Raw genomic sequence first — 18,367 nt, forward strand, 5'->3', positions numbered from 1 at the left:
GGGAGCATTAACATAAATATTCACTCGACGTTCTGCTTAGATCAACAGTCACAACTCGGGGCCCTGAATGTAGCCGGATGACATCTGGTGTGTGCGTGCGCGTGTCAGCATTTTGAGTGCCCGAGAGCTGATTGATTGACAGTTTTCCACTAACAAAGCTTCCTCCCATCAAGCAACCTAACTGGATGCAGATCGCTTGAAAAGGTCAGTCTCGTGCACGCACATAGCTGAGAATGTGCATTAACATGCAGTCAGAAGGGAAATGTCAGCCCCTCTCTCCACTCGAACAGGCACACGCAAGATTTGGCAGTAGTCCACCCCCCATACCCTCCACCACCCGCCTTGTGATGTCGGGTTGTAACGAGGGTGTCTTAACGAACCCGCCGCTCTTCTCGCAAGGCAAAAACGACGCACTATTAGAGGGAAGCCGCTGATAGCAGATTAGCGTCTTTGAAATGTCGTTTGCGACCCCGCACTCAGACAAACCGCTAAATTTCCTACAAGGATTTTGTACGATATTATAAACTGCAGTGTGTAACTTTCATTTGCTATCTAATGAAGTCACCGCGGGTTGCACACCTGTGATTCCGGCCCGTCTTGCTCATTTTCTGATTCCGAGTGGATGAATCTTACTTTTCTTCTGGATGGCATAATTTTGTGTACAGCTGCATCATATGTACTTGAAAGAGCAAGATAAGTTACTACTTTGATAGCATACTTAAATAAGTACATGCTAGTCGTCTTCTTTTCCTTTCAGCTTGTCCCGTTCGGGGTCGCCACTATCTCGTGCACCTTCCTCTCTAACACCCCCTGTCCTCATGTCTTCCCTCACAACATCCATCAACCTTTTCTTTGGTCTTCCTCTCGCTTTTGTGCCTGGCAGCTCCATCCTCAGCACCCTTCTACCAATATACTCACTGTCTCGCCTCTGGACCTGTCCAAACCATCGAAGTCTGCTCTCTCGAACCTTGTCTCGAAAACATCCAACTTTGGCTGTCTGTCCCTCTAATGAGCACATTTCTTATCCTATCCAACCTTTTCACCCCAAGCGAGATTCAACAACATCTTCATTTCTGCTTCCTGTTGTCTCTTCAGTGCCACCATCTCTAATCCGTACATCACGGCTGGCCTCACCACTGTTTTATAAACTTTGCCCTTCATCCTCGCGGTGACTCATCTGTCACACAGAACACCAGACACCTTCCCCCAACTGTTCCACCCCGCTTGGACCCGTTTCTTCACTTCCTTACCACACACACAATTGCTCTTTATTGTTGACCCCAAGTATTTGAAGTCGTCAACCCTCGCCATCTGCTTCACTCTTCCCCCTCTGTCCCTCTCATTCACGCACACGTATTCTGTTTTACTTCGGCTAATATTCATTCCTCTCCTTTCCAGTGCGTGCCTCCATCTTTCTAATTGTTCCTCCGTCTGCTTCCAGCTTTCACAGCAGATCACAATATCATCTGCGAACATCATGGTCCAAGGGGATTCCAGTCTAACCTCATCCCTGATGCAATCCCACCTTCACCTTAAATTCTTCTGTTACGCCTACGGCACACCTTGCCACTATTCTGCTGCCCTAATACATGTCCTGAACTATTCTAACATATTTCACGCATGAAGTACCACAGTTCCTCTCTTGGTACTCTGTCATAGGCTTTCTCTAAGTCTACAAATACACAATGTAGCTCCTTCTGATCTATATGCCATTACTGCGTCATTATTGAAGCGTTAACGACGGCACAAACGTTATGCTCCACCGAGCCGTGAGCAAAAAGGTTTCTGATCAGCGGTTTAAACGTGAAGGAATGAAATCCACCCCCCGACTTGTATGTTCCTTTTAGCAGTTGGTAACAGGTGGGAAATGTCTTACATTTGACAGACCCCAGAAAGGGGCTTGTCGAACGTGCCGTGCAATTTCAGAGGGAAAAGGGAAAGAGCAAAGAAAGCTGTAGCCTGTTATCCATTTGTAACATCAGAAAACATCAGCGGTCATACACTGAAATCTTTAAGGTCAAAAGGAAATTCAATAAATAAAAGTAGATTGGTTTTACCAAGTAATTATTTCGTTTTTCCAAGACAGACACTACTGTACCGGAATACCATTTTCTACACGCGGTTCATCGCTAATATGAAATTAAACATGCACCAACCCATTTACAAGTTATTAGGTGAAACCGATCCACGGACGACGAACCGAAAGGGCATTTTGTATAATTTCGCTGTTCATTTACAACACAAAAATTGTCTTTGAGAAAATGCCTTCAAGGGTGGAAGTAATTGAGACAAATGGAAGGCAGTGAAAATTCTTACAAATGAGAAGGGGTAGACTATATTTTATTGAAACATAGAATAATAAATTGGATGAATTTAATGATGTTAAGTGACATTTTATTAAAAAGGCCGCCTGTGATAATCTGCTCAGCTGTGTGAATTCTTCGTGCCATCATTTATAAATTCCCAAATGGCCTTTTTTCCCCCTCTATGATTAACTGCAATAGTAATGCACATACAGTCTGACAAAGTTGGCACATGATAGTTTTTATTCTTTCCATGAGTAGACACGCAGTGTCACTCACTCAGAATGACTATATAATAAGATCAACGATTTTTTTCCCCCCCCTCTTCAATCCATTTCCCTCCAGCTCTATTTTTGTTGCATAAAACGTACGATACATTTTTAACAACACACATATCTTTCGGATTGTTATGTTTAGGATTGTGTTCACACATCACTCGTCTTTGCTGGGTTTCATGTGACACGCATGCAGAGTTTAACGTACACGTCATACACGGCGCGCTGCATTTTTAAAGCTGTGTGGTTGGTGCCATCAGAGAGTGACAAGAATGTTGACATTTATAAAACATCATTTGCACACGTGTAACTAAATGATTGGTGTGGAATCGGGTTAAACTTTAAACTATTAGCATTTTCAGGACAGTCGGGCACAATAGAAAACTTCACTCTATCAATACAGTGAATACTCAGTTATAATCAGCGTTCGAACGAAAAATTTGAGATTTTTTTGCTTCTGATTTCGAAAGAAAATCCAGTACTCCAACGCCCCCGAAAGAAGACGTAAATAACATAACGCACGTGGCCCGACCAGCTGACCCACCCACGACGTGCTTTGTTATTGTGTATAGCGCAGCGTCTGTACGCTAGCTACGCTTACTGACTGTTTTTTCTTCCAGCTGAGGACTATTATCCCCCAATCATGACTCCGAAGAAGTGACACGAGATGAGTTCTTTGGGAAAAGAAAAGAACTTCCAGGAGACGAGTCACCCCCACAGAAGACATTTGATAGTTGATAGTTTTGCATTTTGCATTTTTGTTTTGTTTCGAAGATTTTGTTAACTCGAGTTACGAGCTGTTACTTTATGTAAAAATAAAAAACAAATTTTCTTTGCTTTTTTACCCCTTCATTATTGCTCGTTTAAAGTTATTCTGCACTTTTGTTAGGGCTAAAAAAAAGTTTACAAGGCTGAGGGTTCGAGTCGCTACAGATACGGTGGTGCACTCCCAGCCTAGCCTACTCTACCACTAGTGCAAAAAATAAATATATTTCTTAAATTATTTCATTACATAAAGTATTTAAACTATACATGCATTTCTACTATGCAATTTATTATCAGGAAAAGGTAAAAAAAATGCTTTAAAAGCCTTTTTTGGGGGGGCTAGGAACGCATTATTTTTTTTCCATTAATTGTAATGGGAAATATCGATTCGGATTTCAAACAAATCACTTCTCGAACCGCCTTCTGGAACAGATTGTGGTCGAGAACCGAGGTGTATATTGTGTCGCTAAATTACAAGAAAAGAGGGAATGCATCAATAAATTGTGTGTTCATGTATGTGTGTATGTATCATGATTTGAACCCATTAACTGAGTCACCATCCTGTATGATTGCAGTGTTAAATGGGTTCACCCAAGTTTTTCTGCTTGGCTTAGCAGACTTTGTCCTTTCTGAAGACACACTTATGCTGATGCAGGACTCCTAATTCATTATACATATTTATAAATATTTAATCATTGGAAATGTATCAAACATTACACATTAGAACTGTATCTAATGGTACATACCATTAGGTGTACATTAACGGTGGTGTTGTGCAGCTAGCTGTATGTCTGGGAATGAATTCACTAAATGGTGTGCTGCTTAAATCCCAGTAGAAACACACTCACTTCACAATGTTATGTAACAATTAAAAAAAGAACATACTATGGAAATTAACTCTGTGAACGGCTGTTGCAAGTCAGGGACATCACGTTGAGTTCATGACAATCGAGGTAACTTGGAGTTGTACCTTTATCTGTTTATCTGCACTACACATATTCGGTGTTCATTTTACAAAAAGTCTATAGTTTTGTGAGGGGTGTACCTGGTTTGGGGAATTATGCAGACTGCCAGATGTAGTTAACGTTATTTTTTTAATTAAATATGATCAGTAATCAGTTTTTTACATTTCATTTCTTTTGTTTACAATAGATTGTAAATGCATTTTGAATTTATTGCCCGAGGATATTAACTCACATGTATTTATTTAACATTAACATCCCACACAACGGCGGCACGGTTAGGCAGCTAGTAAAGCATTGGATTCACAGTTCTGAGGACCCGGGTTTGATCCCGGCCCCACCTGTGTGGAGTTTGGAGGTCTTCCCCGTGCCTGCGTGGGTTTCCTCCGGGCACTCCGGTTTCCTCCCACGCCCCAAAAACATCCAACATTGATTGGACACTCTAAATTGCCCCTAGGTGTGATTGTGAGTGCGGCTGTTGTCTGTCTCCATGTGCCCTGCGATCGGCTGGCGACCACTTCAGGGTGTACCCTACCTCCTGCCTGTGGACAGCTCAGATAGGCTCCTGCTCTCCTGTGACACTTATTAGGATAAGCGGCCAAAAAATGGATGGATGGATATGCAGGATACAGGATCCTCAACAGATTCTGACTACAAATTGCGGGTATTGTAATTCAGAATTACTGTAGGTGCTTTGAGATTGATGTGGAGAGCTTTGAGCTTTTTCACAAGTTTATGATATCCATCCATCCATTTTCTTTGGCGCTTATCCTCACGGGGGGCGCGGGGAGTGCTGGAGCCTATCCCAGCTGTCAATGGGCAGGAGGCAGGGTACACCCTGAACTGGTAGCCAGCCAATCGCAGGGCACGTGGAGACAAACGGGCTCCTGCTTGCTGACAGCTGGGATAGGCTCCAGCACTCCGGCGACCCTCGTGAGGATAAGCAGCTAACAAAGTGGATGGATGGATGCCATACAACTGGCTAATTCATTATGAGGAAATCCGATCAAATTATTAAATCAGGTTGATCAAAGGCAGGAAAAGCCCTCGAAGCTTCCCATAATATTATGCAATACTGTATATCACCGCCACGTTCCCACCTCTACCTTTTAGTAAGGTGACATCTGTAAATATTCTAAAAAAAAAAAAAAAAAAAAGTTCAGCACTTTGAAAATACATTGATCTATCGCAGAAATTGGTTTTGTGATTATGCGCGCAACGCGTTGGGCTGCAAGGAATCGATTCGAACCTCGCTCGCACTTTACGGATTTCATGAACGCTGCCAAGACAATTCCCTGACTGATTTCCCCGAGGTATCCCTCCCAGTAAACAATAATTTAGTTTGTCTTTCCGCAAAGCTGAGAAGAGCCGAGTGTCAAAAAAACGGAAGTTGTTTCTCACTTTGCTTAAAATCATTTACATTACGGTGGGAGAAGTACATTTATAGGGAAGAATGCCCACAGAGACTTCTTTTTTTTCCTGATGTAATGGAGAGGGGGAAGTAATTTAGAGGCAGAGCAGTCGCATTAGCATATCTGACATCTAGTTATAGTTGTAGAAAACAAAAAGACAAGCGGAAACAAGGAGGCCAAAAGGGCAAAACTGTTTTGAAGAACGTATTCCTTGTTTAACCAAGTCTTTCTTAATTTCCCCACAGTCATAGCATGGGATAATATCTTTGGGGCAAGAGTACAGAAGGAAATGGATTTAAAAAAAAAAACAAAGAAGAAGAAGCAGTTTAATCTGATTTGAGGTGGCTTAACGCAGAATGATTTGAAAATAGATCTGTAAAACCTCCTCTTTTACCCACCATTACGTATAAAACCGTATGTTGTGGCGATAAAGGGGACCCATTTTCGCTGGCCATATGACACACGGCAGTCTCTTTATGTCAACATTAGACATGCTTGACATAACTCTGCCCAAGGAAGCGTGTTGGGGTGGCGAGAGGCTCAGACCAACACGCCGTTGCAGCTGGAAATGCCCGCTCAACTTCAATTTACACACACGAGTGGACACTAAAACGTGTGTAAGGCTTTCAAAATACCAGTCGTTATGTCTTTTTCTTGGGCTAGACCGGCGCTAATAAACAGAGACGATTTTGTGCATGCAATGCTAATGAAATGGACTTTCTTCCTGAAGCCTGGCTGAGAAGGGAATACGCTATATGTATGCCATAATAATGAATGTATTAGACGCCCCGGGCCCTGTACGTGCCCGAGATAACGACTCGACTTTACGATTGAATAATGGCATTCTTGTAAACACATATATACACAGGACACGGGAAAGCAATTCAAGTAAATATACGGTACTGGAACTGATTTGTACCATATTCTTACGTTGACGGAATTAAAGGGAAGGAGCATTTGTTGGCAGGTATTCCACCTTTCTCGGTGGAAGAAAGTATAGTAGAGGGCAATAAGATTGTAATTTGCCACGGTCATATATTTCCTTTTTACAGAGGAATTAAGATGATGAGCCACACAAGTTATGGGAAAGAGTAGTGGAGGCTAGACTCGGGTCAGAAGTAAGTATGTGCGAGCAACAGTATGGATTCATGCCTAGAAAGAGTACTACAGCTGCCTTATTTGCCTTGAGGATGCTTGTGGATGAGTACAGAGAAGGTCGGAAGGAGCGACATTGTGTCTTTGTAGACCTAGAAAAAGCCTATGACAGAGTATCAAGAGAGGAACTCTGGTTCTGCATGCGCAAGTCCGGTGTGGCGGAGAAATATGTTAGAATCGTACAGGACATGTATGAGGGGAGCGGAACAGCGGTGAGATGTGCTGTAAGTGTGTCAGAAGAATTTAAGGTGGAGGTGGGACTGCATCAGGGATCCGCTCTGAGCCCCTTCCTGTTTGCGGTAGTAACGGATAGGCTGACAAATGAGGTTAGAAAGGACTCCCCTTGGACTATGATGTTCGCAGATGATATTGCGATCTGCAGTGAAAGCAGGGAGCAGGCGGAGGAACAATCGGAAAGATGAGGTACACACTGGAAAGGAGAGGAAGGAAGATTAGCCGAAGTAAAGCAGAATATATGTACGTGAATGAGAGGGGCGGAGGGGGAAGTGTGAGGCTACAGGGAGAAGAGATGGCGAGGGTGGATGACTTCAAATACTTGGGGTCTACAACACAGAGCAATAGAGAGTGTGGTAAGGAAGTGAAGAAACTGGTCCAAGCAGGTTGGAACAACTGGAAGGTGTCTGGTGTGTTATGTGATAGAGTCTCTGCTAGGATGAAGGGCAAAGTCTATAAAAGCGTAGTGAGAGGCCAGCCACGATGTATGGATTAGAGACGGTGGCACTGAAGAAACAACAGGAAGCAGAATTGGAGGTAGCAGAAATGAAGATGCTGAGGTTCTCGCTCAGTGTGAACAGGTTGGATAGGATTAGAAATGACCTCATTAGAGGGACAGCCAAAGTTGGATGTTTTGGAGACAAGGTTAGAGAGAGCAGACTTCGATGACATGTTCAGAGGCGAGAGAGTGAGGACATTGGTAGGAGGATGGTAAGGATGGAGCTGCCAGGCAAAAGAGCGAGAGGAAGACCAAAGAGAAGGTTGATGGATGTTGTGAGGGAGGACATGAAGACTGTGGGTGTTCGTGAGGAAGGTGCACGAGATAAACTTGGATGGAAAAAGATGACATGCTGTGGCGACTCCGAATCGTGACAAGCCGAAAGGAAAAGAAGAAGAAGATATCTTCCTTTGTGCGTTGGGGCACGACAGAAAAAAATGGCCTCCCACTAAAATGACGCGAAAATGATTTAGGGTCTTTAGAACATTGACCGAAGAACACCGATTTGCAATATCCTGGAGTTGTCCGGTCTCCTCATCATTTCCTTTCTATGAAAGCTAAAGCAATATGGTTTGCTTTCAACACAGATGAAATTAGCTGACCAAGATCAGATTTTTTTTTTCCCCCCTCACCCGAGTGTGCCTCCTTTCAAGTCCTCTTGCAAAGGTACCCTGGATTAGGTGATGCTGTGCCCAAGACTTTTATCCATAAAAGTAATCATTTCATGAATATATATTACATACACTGTGTGAGAGAAATGTAATTTAAACATTTCATTTGAGTGCGATCTTAAGTTTGCCACACAAAATCCACACACGCTCACTTTTGTTGTTGTTGCAAGCGACAAGACGTCATTCATACCTTTGATGATAACCAGACTACAAATAAAGCTTTGATGATTTTGTTTGCTTTAGCTGTAGCTTGATACTACTGCCCTGTTTCATGTCTTACATATATATATATATATTTTTTTTTTTTTGTCTGATCTCTCTGCATTTCCAGGATGATTCCCTCCAGCACCAATGACTTCCTGGTTCGTGACCTCGCTCCCGGGAGAAGCTACGACCTGTGCGTCCTTGCCGTCTTCGAGGATGTCGTCACCTCGCTGACTGCAACGCGTCCTCTGGGTTGCTTGTCATTCACGACAGACACGGAATTCAGCCAGTGTCAGGCACTGCACAGTCACTTCCTGGGAGGGACGATGATCATCATCATCGGCGGGATTATAGTGGCTTCCGTTCTGGTTTTTATTATTATCCTGATGATAAGATACAAGGTTTACAGCCACCAAGGGACAGCCCATGGAAAAGCTGCCATCTCGACAACTGTGCCAAGACAGCAGAGCAACGGGCAGGGGAGTCAGGCCCAAGTCCTGCCTCGCTCTGCTTCAAAAATGACTGAGAGTCAGGACGAGGAAGCAGTGGGTCCATCTGGGGCCGTGTCACCGAGCGACACCGTCGCATTGGTCGTGGAGGAGGCCAGCGGGCGCAGCATCATGACACGGACTGACACCGCGGCCAATGACGAGTTGCTCTCACCCAGTAAGGGCCGCTTCAGCTCCAGGGTGGCCATTGAGATGAAAAACAGACCGCCATCTGGCGCCAAAGAGCTCACCTCCCCCAAGGAACTGGCAGGTAGAGAGACGACAGAAAAGGGGCATAGATAGGGCTAAAAAAAAATTAAAAAGCGAAAGAACATAAGACATGAGGAAGAATTTTACAGTAGAGAGATGGAGGGTGAGGGGGAAAAACATCAAGAGGGTGAAATGATCATAAAGTCAAAAACGAGAAAATGGTAAAAGCAGGGTGAGTGTGCAAGAGAATAAACAAAAGAAGCCATCTTTGTGTGTGTGGAAAATAAGGACATTTTGGAGGAGGGAAAACGAGTTGCTGGGAGATATTTGGGAACAAACACTTCATACGTAAATACTTTGGTCAAATTGTTAATTTGTCCTGGATAATGTTTGACATTTGCATTTTATCTTCAAGGGATACAACCCATGAAATAGAGGCAGCAAAATAGCTCACACTCGTGCAAGTAGTTAGCTGTGTACACAAATAAAAGGAAATAAAATAAAGGAAAGAAATGAAATACACTTAAGGACAAAAGTAACGTTGAATTGTTATTGTAATTTACGTAATATACGCAGTTTGGTTACTTAGCACAAAAACAACAACGAAACTGCACACAAAATTATTGGTCCTGCATTAGCAAAGCTAATCAACATATAAAAGTTGAGATAAATTTGCTAATAATAATGTCCACAAAAAAATAATTTAAAGTGCTTTTTCAGATTAGATGAATAATTTTTGAATGACAAAAGGTTTTTTTTTCCTTCATATCTTCACCTGCAAAATTTTGAAAAAAGTAGCACGTCTATTTTGACAACGTAGTCATTTTTTAGATGCAAGGACCAAATCTAAAACTTCTAAACTTGAGCTGGAAAAAATCTACTTTAGGACAGTAACAAAGTATTTGTACTTATCAAATAATTCGACACACACTGTTGAAAGTTCAGCCTCTCAGTGCGAGCTTTTTTTTTTTTTTTTTTAACAACAGTTTTGACTCGCACTTTAGGTTTTTTCTCCCTTGAGTTATTTCTGTATAACGCCATCATATTTGCCTTTGCATCTTCACAACTCTAAGTACACCACCCCTGAGGAACAAAGTATAATAGGAGCAGAATCAAGCTAACCGACTGGGAATACACCACACAAAGTACTGCGCGTGAGAAGGAATTAGCCTACGAGTGAAAATCACAGTCGATTATGGCGGTGGTGGGTTTTAAGCAGTATAGAAACGTTGCCTTGGTTTTTTGGGGGAGGGGTGGGGGAAGCCTTGCAACGACAACAACAACAACAAAAGGAAAACTGTGATTTAGAAATCAACTGATGATAACTAAAATGCAGTACAGTATGTGCTGATAAAAGAGGAGCAGAAAGGCGCCATTTGTGGCTGTGAGTCATGTGAAATAAAAGCCTTGGCCGGGAGTTTCGATTCAAGCCTGCCGTACTCACACGAAAGGATTGTAATTATTGTTGCGTTCTATCAAAAATAAAATGTTCCAGGGTGTACAGAAGACTAAAGGCTAATGTTCGGAATAGTCATGAAGCAATTTTCTCCAGTGATATTGGTTCAAATCCAGCTTCGGAACCATCGCATCTATCAAGCCGGAGGCTGCCATTCAGTTCTTTTGAACTCCCGTTTCCTCATGTGGCACTTGAATAAAGTATATAGAGGATAACTGGCAGTCAATAAGTGACAAAATAAAATGTTCTTTTCAAAAACTACAATAAGTTGTGCGTTCCAATCCACTTAAATTGGAGAATTCCATCGCATTGAGTCCTGAATGTTGGAAAATTTGGGTTTAGATTATTCGCGAACATGCAGGACCTGGTCGAGAAAGCCATGTCCAGGGTGTGTGTTAGCTCTGTGTTTGATGATAGACGGCAAAAATGTCATGTGGGAGTCAAGTCATTGCTTTGCAAGTCACAAATCTCAAGTATTTGCCCTTAAGTCCTGAGTCAAGTCACAAATCCCACAACCTGACTTTCAAGCCCTTTCATGTCATTTTAATAATTTAATAATTTACAACATTTGATGGTTATGCGTATATTGTGCACTGCATTTGTATATTATATTTAAATATATTTTAAAATTGGTATTTATTTACAAAAACAAATTTGAGAAATGCATTGAACCTTTATAAGATAAACTTGAGGGCTGATGGAAATTTTTGCCTTTATAATCAAGTGGCGGTGGGGGCTCCATTTATTGCCCCTTCAAAAACAATCGATAGCACATTTTCAATTATTCGATGAAAATGCTATGCTGTGACTTTCTTTTCTTACTTTATTTCTGAGGCCTGTCACGATTCAGAATTTGGATCACGAAATGCTGCGAATGCTAATCGAGTACTCGCCTATCGGAATCATTAACTATGAGGAAAAAAACTAAATTTTGCTTGGTTCAAGAACCATTACGAATATAGGAGAAAATTAAGCATTTTACTTAATAGTGGACAACCAATCCACTTTTAGACCATCAACAGCATTTTACTTAAATTCACATTGTGCATATTACGGGAAACTGCATCCAAACATGTCTAGTGTGGCCATTTCAAAAACAAATATGTAAAGTAATTATAATAAGTTCTTGTCTCTAAAACTAGGTTAGGCTGGCTCATGAGGATAAGCAGCTTGCAAAATGGAAATGGAAGCGCATAGGCATCCCGGCTCACAAAGCCAGCTGATAATGCTAGCGAAAACAAGCATTCTCCCTCCTTTAAATATTGCAGTCAACTGTCAGCGGCATTATAACGCAGTGGAAGTGATTGGAAATGACAGCACACAAAGTGGGAGGTCACCTAAATTGAGAAGGTCAGCAAATTTCTGCAATCGCGACAGCTCTCCAGACTTCATCGAGCCTTTATTTGACCTTAACAACAGCGCAGAGTGGGCTCCTTGCAACGGGTTTCCATGGCTGAACAGCTGCATCCAAGTCAAACATCACCAAGTGCAATGCAAAGCGTCGGACGCAGTGATGTTAAAGCACGCAACGACTGGACTCTGGAGCCTTCCCCCGGGGTCACTCATCACTTTTCTCCATCTGGAAATCAGACGGACAAGTCTGGGGTTGGCACTTGACAGGCGAATGGTGTTTGTCACACTGAATCGTGCAAAGTGCTGTGGAGGGGCTGATGATGTTGTAGGGGTTCTTTCAAGGGCTTGGCTCCTGAGTTCCAGTAAAAGGAAATCGGAATGCTTTATCCATCCATCCATCCATCCATCCAACAATTTTCTGAGCTTCTTATCCTCACAAGGGTTGCAGGAGTGCTGGAGCTAATTCCAGCTGTCATCGGGCAGAAGGCAGGGTACACCCTGAACTGGTTGCCAGCCAATCGCAGGGCACATGGAGACAGACAACATTTGCACCCACAATCACACCTAGGGGCAATTTAGAGTTTCCAATTAATGCTTTTTGGGATGTGGCAGGAAACCGGAGTGCCCGGAGAAAACCCACGCAGCCACGGGGAGAACATGCAAAACCCACACAGGCGGGGCCGCGATTTGAACCCCAGTCCGCAGAACTGTGAGGCCAACACTCTACAGCTGCCTCACCGTGCCGCCTCGATGTTTATCATAGAGAAATTTTGGAGAATTACATTGCTCCCAAGTTTGTGGGTGAAATTTTGGGATGCCCACTTTCTGTTCCAGCATGACTCAACCAGTGCACAAAGCAAGGTCCATAAAGACATGGATGAGACTTTATTTGGATGACTTTAACTGACCTCAACCTTTTGGATGAATTAGAAACCAAGAGCCAGGCCTTCTATTCTAACATCAGTCTGTGACCTCAACAACTCCTATAAACAGATTTTTAAACCTTATATAAAACCTTCCTAGCGGCGCTGACAATGGACCGACATTATTTCATATCTTACAGACTATGAACGGGATGTCAATTAAATTCAGCCACAGAAATACGTCTGGGAAAAATGCTCACAAGCTATAATGAAACAGCAGCAGCTGCATTAGACAAAATGTCCTTGATAATACAATCATTACATTGTATATAACTCTGACAATTAACAATAATAATTGTAAATAAGTAAAAAAAAAAAAAAGACAGGCAGAATGAGTTTTTTTTTTTTAAATCAGAGTAACAAATTAAATTTGTTTTCAAATAAAACATAACTCAAGCATACATTTTAACAATTGGAGTAGTTTTGTGGAAGCTCAAACCTTGTACATGGCATGCATTTTCTACCGATGTGCGCACACCGGGCTAGGATCACAGAACACATACGAATTTGTCGGATTCAAAGGCATAGGGATATATAAACAGAACCCTTTGCGCCTCTGGACCACGGTTAAAATTTGTTCTTGGCTACAGCGCTGTGCAGGAGTAATAATGTTCCATTAAGCAACCTAATCATGGGAAGAAAAGGCTATTCTTAGGCTAATAAAATTTGTTGATGACTGGCTTGCTCCCTGGATCCACACCCTCAGCACCCCCGCACAAAAACGCTCTTTATAATTCTCAATAGTGCTGTAATTAGAGAAATCCACGAGAGCAGATTTTCACAAAACTAAACTCGCTCCAGTCGACTTCCACTCGAACTGCAATCTACTGAGGAAATTAGGACGAATAAACGGAGACAGCATTTCACACACGGGGCTGAAACAGCTAAAGTTGAAATATGTTATCAGTGTCTGGTCATTCAATTAGCCTCTTTGAGTGGGTTGAAATGAGGTGTCATTGAGCCTAAGATAGTAACACTGGGGAGGGGAGATAACGCACTGGCTTAGTCATCGAGTTCAGGGAAAGTTTTGACCTTCACGAACTCTGCGGATAGGTGAAACAATTATAACAGTTAATTGACCTCGACACCCCTTCAATTGAGTCATACAGTCGAGGGTTGTATTGTAAGAGAATCCGCAAGCATATTGGGAAGATTAATTGGATGGCAAATTAAAGCTCGTCGTTATCCTTTTCACCTTTTAAACCGTGTTCGAGGATGCCTGCACAAGTACCTCTGTGTTTTGAGAAGTCTGTAGCCAAATTGGCCTGCTAAAGGAGAAACGCGTTTGGGTATTAATCGCAACTACAACAGGCTAGAATCCATCCATACATTATCTAGCGCTTTTCTGGGTCGGGTCATGGGGGAAGTAGCTGAACCAGGGATACCCAGACTTCCCTTTTCCCCAGCCACTTCTTCCAGCTCTTCCGGAGGCATCCCGAGGCGTTCCCAAGCTAGCCGAGAGACATAGTCTCTCCAGTGTGTCCTGGGTCGTGCCCGGAATACCTCACCGGGGAGACGTCCAGGAGGCATCCCAATCAGATGCCCCAGCCACCTCATCTGGCTCCTCTCAATGCGGAGGCGTAGCGGCTCGACACTGAGCCCCTCCTGGATGACCGAGCTTCTCACCCTATCTCTAAGGGAGAGCCCGGACACCCTGCGGAGGATAGTCATTTCGGCCGCTTGTATCCGGGATCATGTTCTTTCGGTCACAACCCACAGCTCATGCCCATAGGTGAGGGTAGGAACATACATCAACCGGTAAATTGAGAGCTTCACCTTTCGACTTAGCTCCCTCTTTAACACAACGGACCGATACAAAGTCCGCATCACTGCAGACACTGCACCGATGCATCTATTCTTCCCTCATTTGTGAACAAGACCCCAAGATACTTGAACTCCTCCACTTGGGGAGGCATCTCATCCCCGACCTGGAGGGGGCACGTCACCCTTTTCCGACTGAGGACCATAGTCTCGGATTTGGAGGTGCTGTTTCACGTCCCAGCCGCTTCACACTCAGCTGCGAATAGCTCCAGTGAGAGCTGGAGATCGCGGCTTGATGAGGCTAGAATTTCATCCAAAAAGTATGAAAAACAATACATTACAGTAAATGAGCATTGCGGTGCTAAAACAACTGTAGTATTTTTTTCAAATTGCCTTAACTCTCTGCTAACCCAAACTGACTGAAGATTGTCAGTCAAACGAACATCAAGCAAGCCATACGCAGGCTACAGACAACTGCAACAATAATTTGGGCACTCTCCGCGAATCAAACATGTGACAGGTGTCCTTTTGCCTTCCTTGCTTAGATTCGCTTCCGCATTCGCTGTGTGGCACTTCTAGGGCAAATTGTGTTGAAGGAGTGATCCTCAAATGTGTCTGGAGAGAAAAATTTAGTTTTCCCGGGGTGTAAGATGGGCCTGTGACATATTTCACCGCTTGCTGCATTGCAGAGACGAGAACCGTTGATCTGATCAGAGGGAGCTGCAGAGTCGGAGTGGCTAAAGAACACAGCTTGTGACAGATACAAAGAGAGACCCCCATTAAAGGCCCTCAGTTGTCAGAAATGATACCCAACTTGGGAGAAGAGACACATTGTGGTATTTTACTTTGTTTTGGTGTGGAGTGCAGCTGAAACGCAAGTTTTTTCTTCCCCCTCAGGTTCAGTCAGCCTCATTGTGATTATTATCAAGAGCTCAAATCACTTTAGTAGCACTATTTTTCATCAAATTCCATGCAAATTACCTGACTAACTCACAAATACATGGAAAAACTAACATGTAGAGTGTAACATACTTCACAATTTCTAGCCTGAATAAGGAAGTTATGGGAAAGAGTACTGGAGGCTAGACTCAGGACAGAAGTAAGTATCTGCGGGCAACAGTATTGTTTCATGCCGAGAAAGAGTACCACAGATATTATTTGCATTGAGGATGCTTGTGGAAAAGTACAGAGAAGGTCAGAAGGAGCTACAGTGTGTCCTTGTAGACCTAGAGAAAACCTATGACAGAGTAGCAAGAGAGCAACTGTGGTACTGCATGCGAGGAAGACCAAAGAAAAGGTTGATAGAGGCTGTGAAGGAGGACATGAGGACTGTGGGTGTTAGAGGGGAAGATGCAGGAGATAGACTTAGATGGAAAAAGATGACACGCTGTGGCGACCCCTAACGGGACAAGCCGAAAGGAAAAGGAGAAGGTATAGTGTGAACCACAGACCACAGCAAAAGCTTGACGGATGATTAATTGAGTTAATTGCTTTGCGTTGAAGATCAGTGAACCAAATGGAACATCTGTTCATAATATGTGTTGAATGTGTTTAATACCAGGCCTGCAATCCATTCACACAAGCTCCAACTGGGGACAATGAACAGCTTGCTGTGTGTAATCCCTCATGTTTAAAGGGTTAAAGGTTCCCCGCGGGAAGTCAATGTAATGTTCTCATAAGTGGAGTGGAAATCTGTGTGCGCACAAAAACTCAGGGTCAGCCACCAAAACCCTGCAGGTCTGTGAATGCATTTCGGAGAGGTAATGTGCGAGGTTTAACCGCCTTAAGCAAGGGCAACCGTGCGCACTCTCGCAAGGTTAGCCGAGATAGGAAAATAGTTCATAATTTTCAAGGATGTGTGTGAGTTATTTGTGAAAAGCAGCGTGTGTTATATCCCCAAGGCCCACCCGTGACCTTGTAACCTCTCTCTCCTCTGTGCCCTAAAAAATACCATCACTCCTTTCTACGTCAACCCTCACGCTTGGCTTCATTCTTGTTTGCCATCCGTGTGTCTGAACGCATCTCCCTACTTGCGCCGCCTGCTGTGTTTTCCATTCCCCTCCTGTCACTTACTCTTGATTTGCCTCTCTCTGGATTTTTCGCTGTTTCCTAGCTTGTTGCCACTGCCGCTGATTCCTTCTCTCTTTCTCCATGTCTCCAATGCTTCCACCGGCAGATGAAGGACAGCCTCGTACTGTCGAGTGGAGAAATTTTAAGATCTGACTGTCTTCCGGCCTCACAATGAGATGGCTCCAAAGAGTAATGATTGACGTGATTTTTAGCATCCCTTGAGTCTCATCCAGTGATTGTAGACTGTAGCCTCCATCCGACCCAAAAGTTTCTATCCTACCCTTTTGCAAACCGCCATATGATGTGATCAGGTTTTGAGGTATCACACAGCAAGTTAAAAAAAGACAAAAAGCAGTTCACTTCAGCTCTCTAGTTGTGGCTTGTTTCCACAACAGGGTGCGTTAACATGTTGGTGATAGCTGCGTCGTCTTGGTAAATCGTATCACACGCTGTAGCTGATTGAAAATGTAAATCTGTAAATTCTTCTTGGAGTGTGACTGCTCGTTACATAAATGCAGAGTCACCTTCAGACAAGATCATTTTTCAAGATACAAGGTATTATCCGGCCATTTTTTTTTTCTTTGTCTTGCGAGGACAAACATGAGATAAAAGCACTGAATGATGCCGGGGAGTTCAATTCAACTCAATTCAAAAGCAGTTTGACAAATATTCCACAATTCATCAAAAAAAGCTTCAAGCTGGTTTATGCCACTCACAGTTGATACTTACGCTCAAACTACTCATAAATTAAAGATAATAAAATTTCGAATTTCAACCAATAACATACTTTTATTTAAAACCAGGCCTTTTAGCTTAATGCTAACAAATAACAACAAAGACCACTGGTATCCTAATGATTAACATCAATATTTGCGGTTTTATAAGTGACAGATATTCGAACACGTGATGGAGTAACATATACACAGATATAGAATAATTAAAGGCATACTGTATATCCTTTATCATGTGAAAAATGGTTATTATGACAAACTTAGTGAGTAGTTGGAAAGTCGAATAAGCTGAATTGAATGCAGCATTAAATCATCATTCGCAAAATGTTCAATGCTTTACATTCTATCTAATTAGGTTATCACTCTTAGTATTCATTAAGCGTAGTATTATAGAGTGCAATTTGTCTTTATTCAAAAAACAAATGAAAATTTTTGGGGGGTTGGGGAGGGTAGTTGAAACGGATTAATTGCAGTTGCATTCATTTCAGAGGGGAATGATGATTTGAGATTCAAGAGTTTAGAATTACATCTAGGATCACAGAACAAATTAAACTCGTACTTCCAGGCACCATGGTACAAGCTTGGGTCCAGAAAATTATGTTTGCGCTCATCACACTGTATTGTAATTGTTCCGCGGAAAATGTTGATTTTCAGCCGCGCGTCCACCACCTCACAATTTTGTTAACATAAGCCAAACGTGTCTGCAGCATTGTGACAAAAACAGAAAAATGATATGCAACTGTTATTCATCCCACATTTATAAAGGATAATGCAAAGACAAATTTTACAGAGCTAAACTGCACTGCCTGGTCTTGTAAGGCAATTCATTGCTGTTTCTTCTGTACTCAATTTGAAGATACTTACTGGATACTCTTTTTTTTTTTTTTTTACACCA

At 42.7% G+C, this 18,367-nt stretch overlaps 1 protein-coding gene and 1 long non-coding RNA gene across 4 annotated transcripts in view; one reads left to right on the forward strand and one right to left on the reverse strand.

Moving 5' to 3' along the window:
- Positions 1 to 18,367, forward strand: part of zgc:172282 (leucine-rich repeat and fibronectin type III domain-containing protein 1-like protein) — a 154,214-nt gene that overhangs the window by 127,807 nt on the left and 8,040 nt on the right. For 2 of the 3 annotated variants that reach the window (XM_061827707.1, XM_061827708.1), the window contains exon 9: positions 8,608 to 9,239. In XM_061827707.1, coding sequence (XP_061683691.1) covers positions 8,608 to 9,239 — 632 coding nt within the window. Of the gene's footprint in view, positions 1 to 8,607; positions 10,107 to 18,367 lie in introns of those variants that run through there. The other variant, XM_061827705.1, reaches the window with a different exon arrangement.
- Positions 1 to 18,367, reverse strand: part of LOC133504956 (uncharacterized) — a 179,747-nt gene that overhangs the window by 111,896 nt on the left and 49,484 nt on the right. The gene's annotated exons all lie outside the window — the stretch shown is intronic.

This window comes from Syngnathoides biaculeatus, chromosome 8 (assembly GCF_019802595.1).
Source record: "Syngnathoides biaculeatus isolate LvHL_M chromosome 8, ASM1980259v1, whole genome shotgun sequence".
Lineage (NCBI taxonomy): Eukaryota > Metazoa > Chordata > Actinopteri > Syngnathiformes > Syngnathidae > Syngnathoides > Syngnathoides biaculeatus.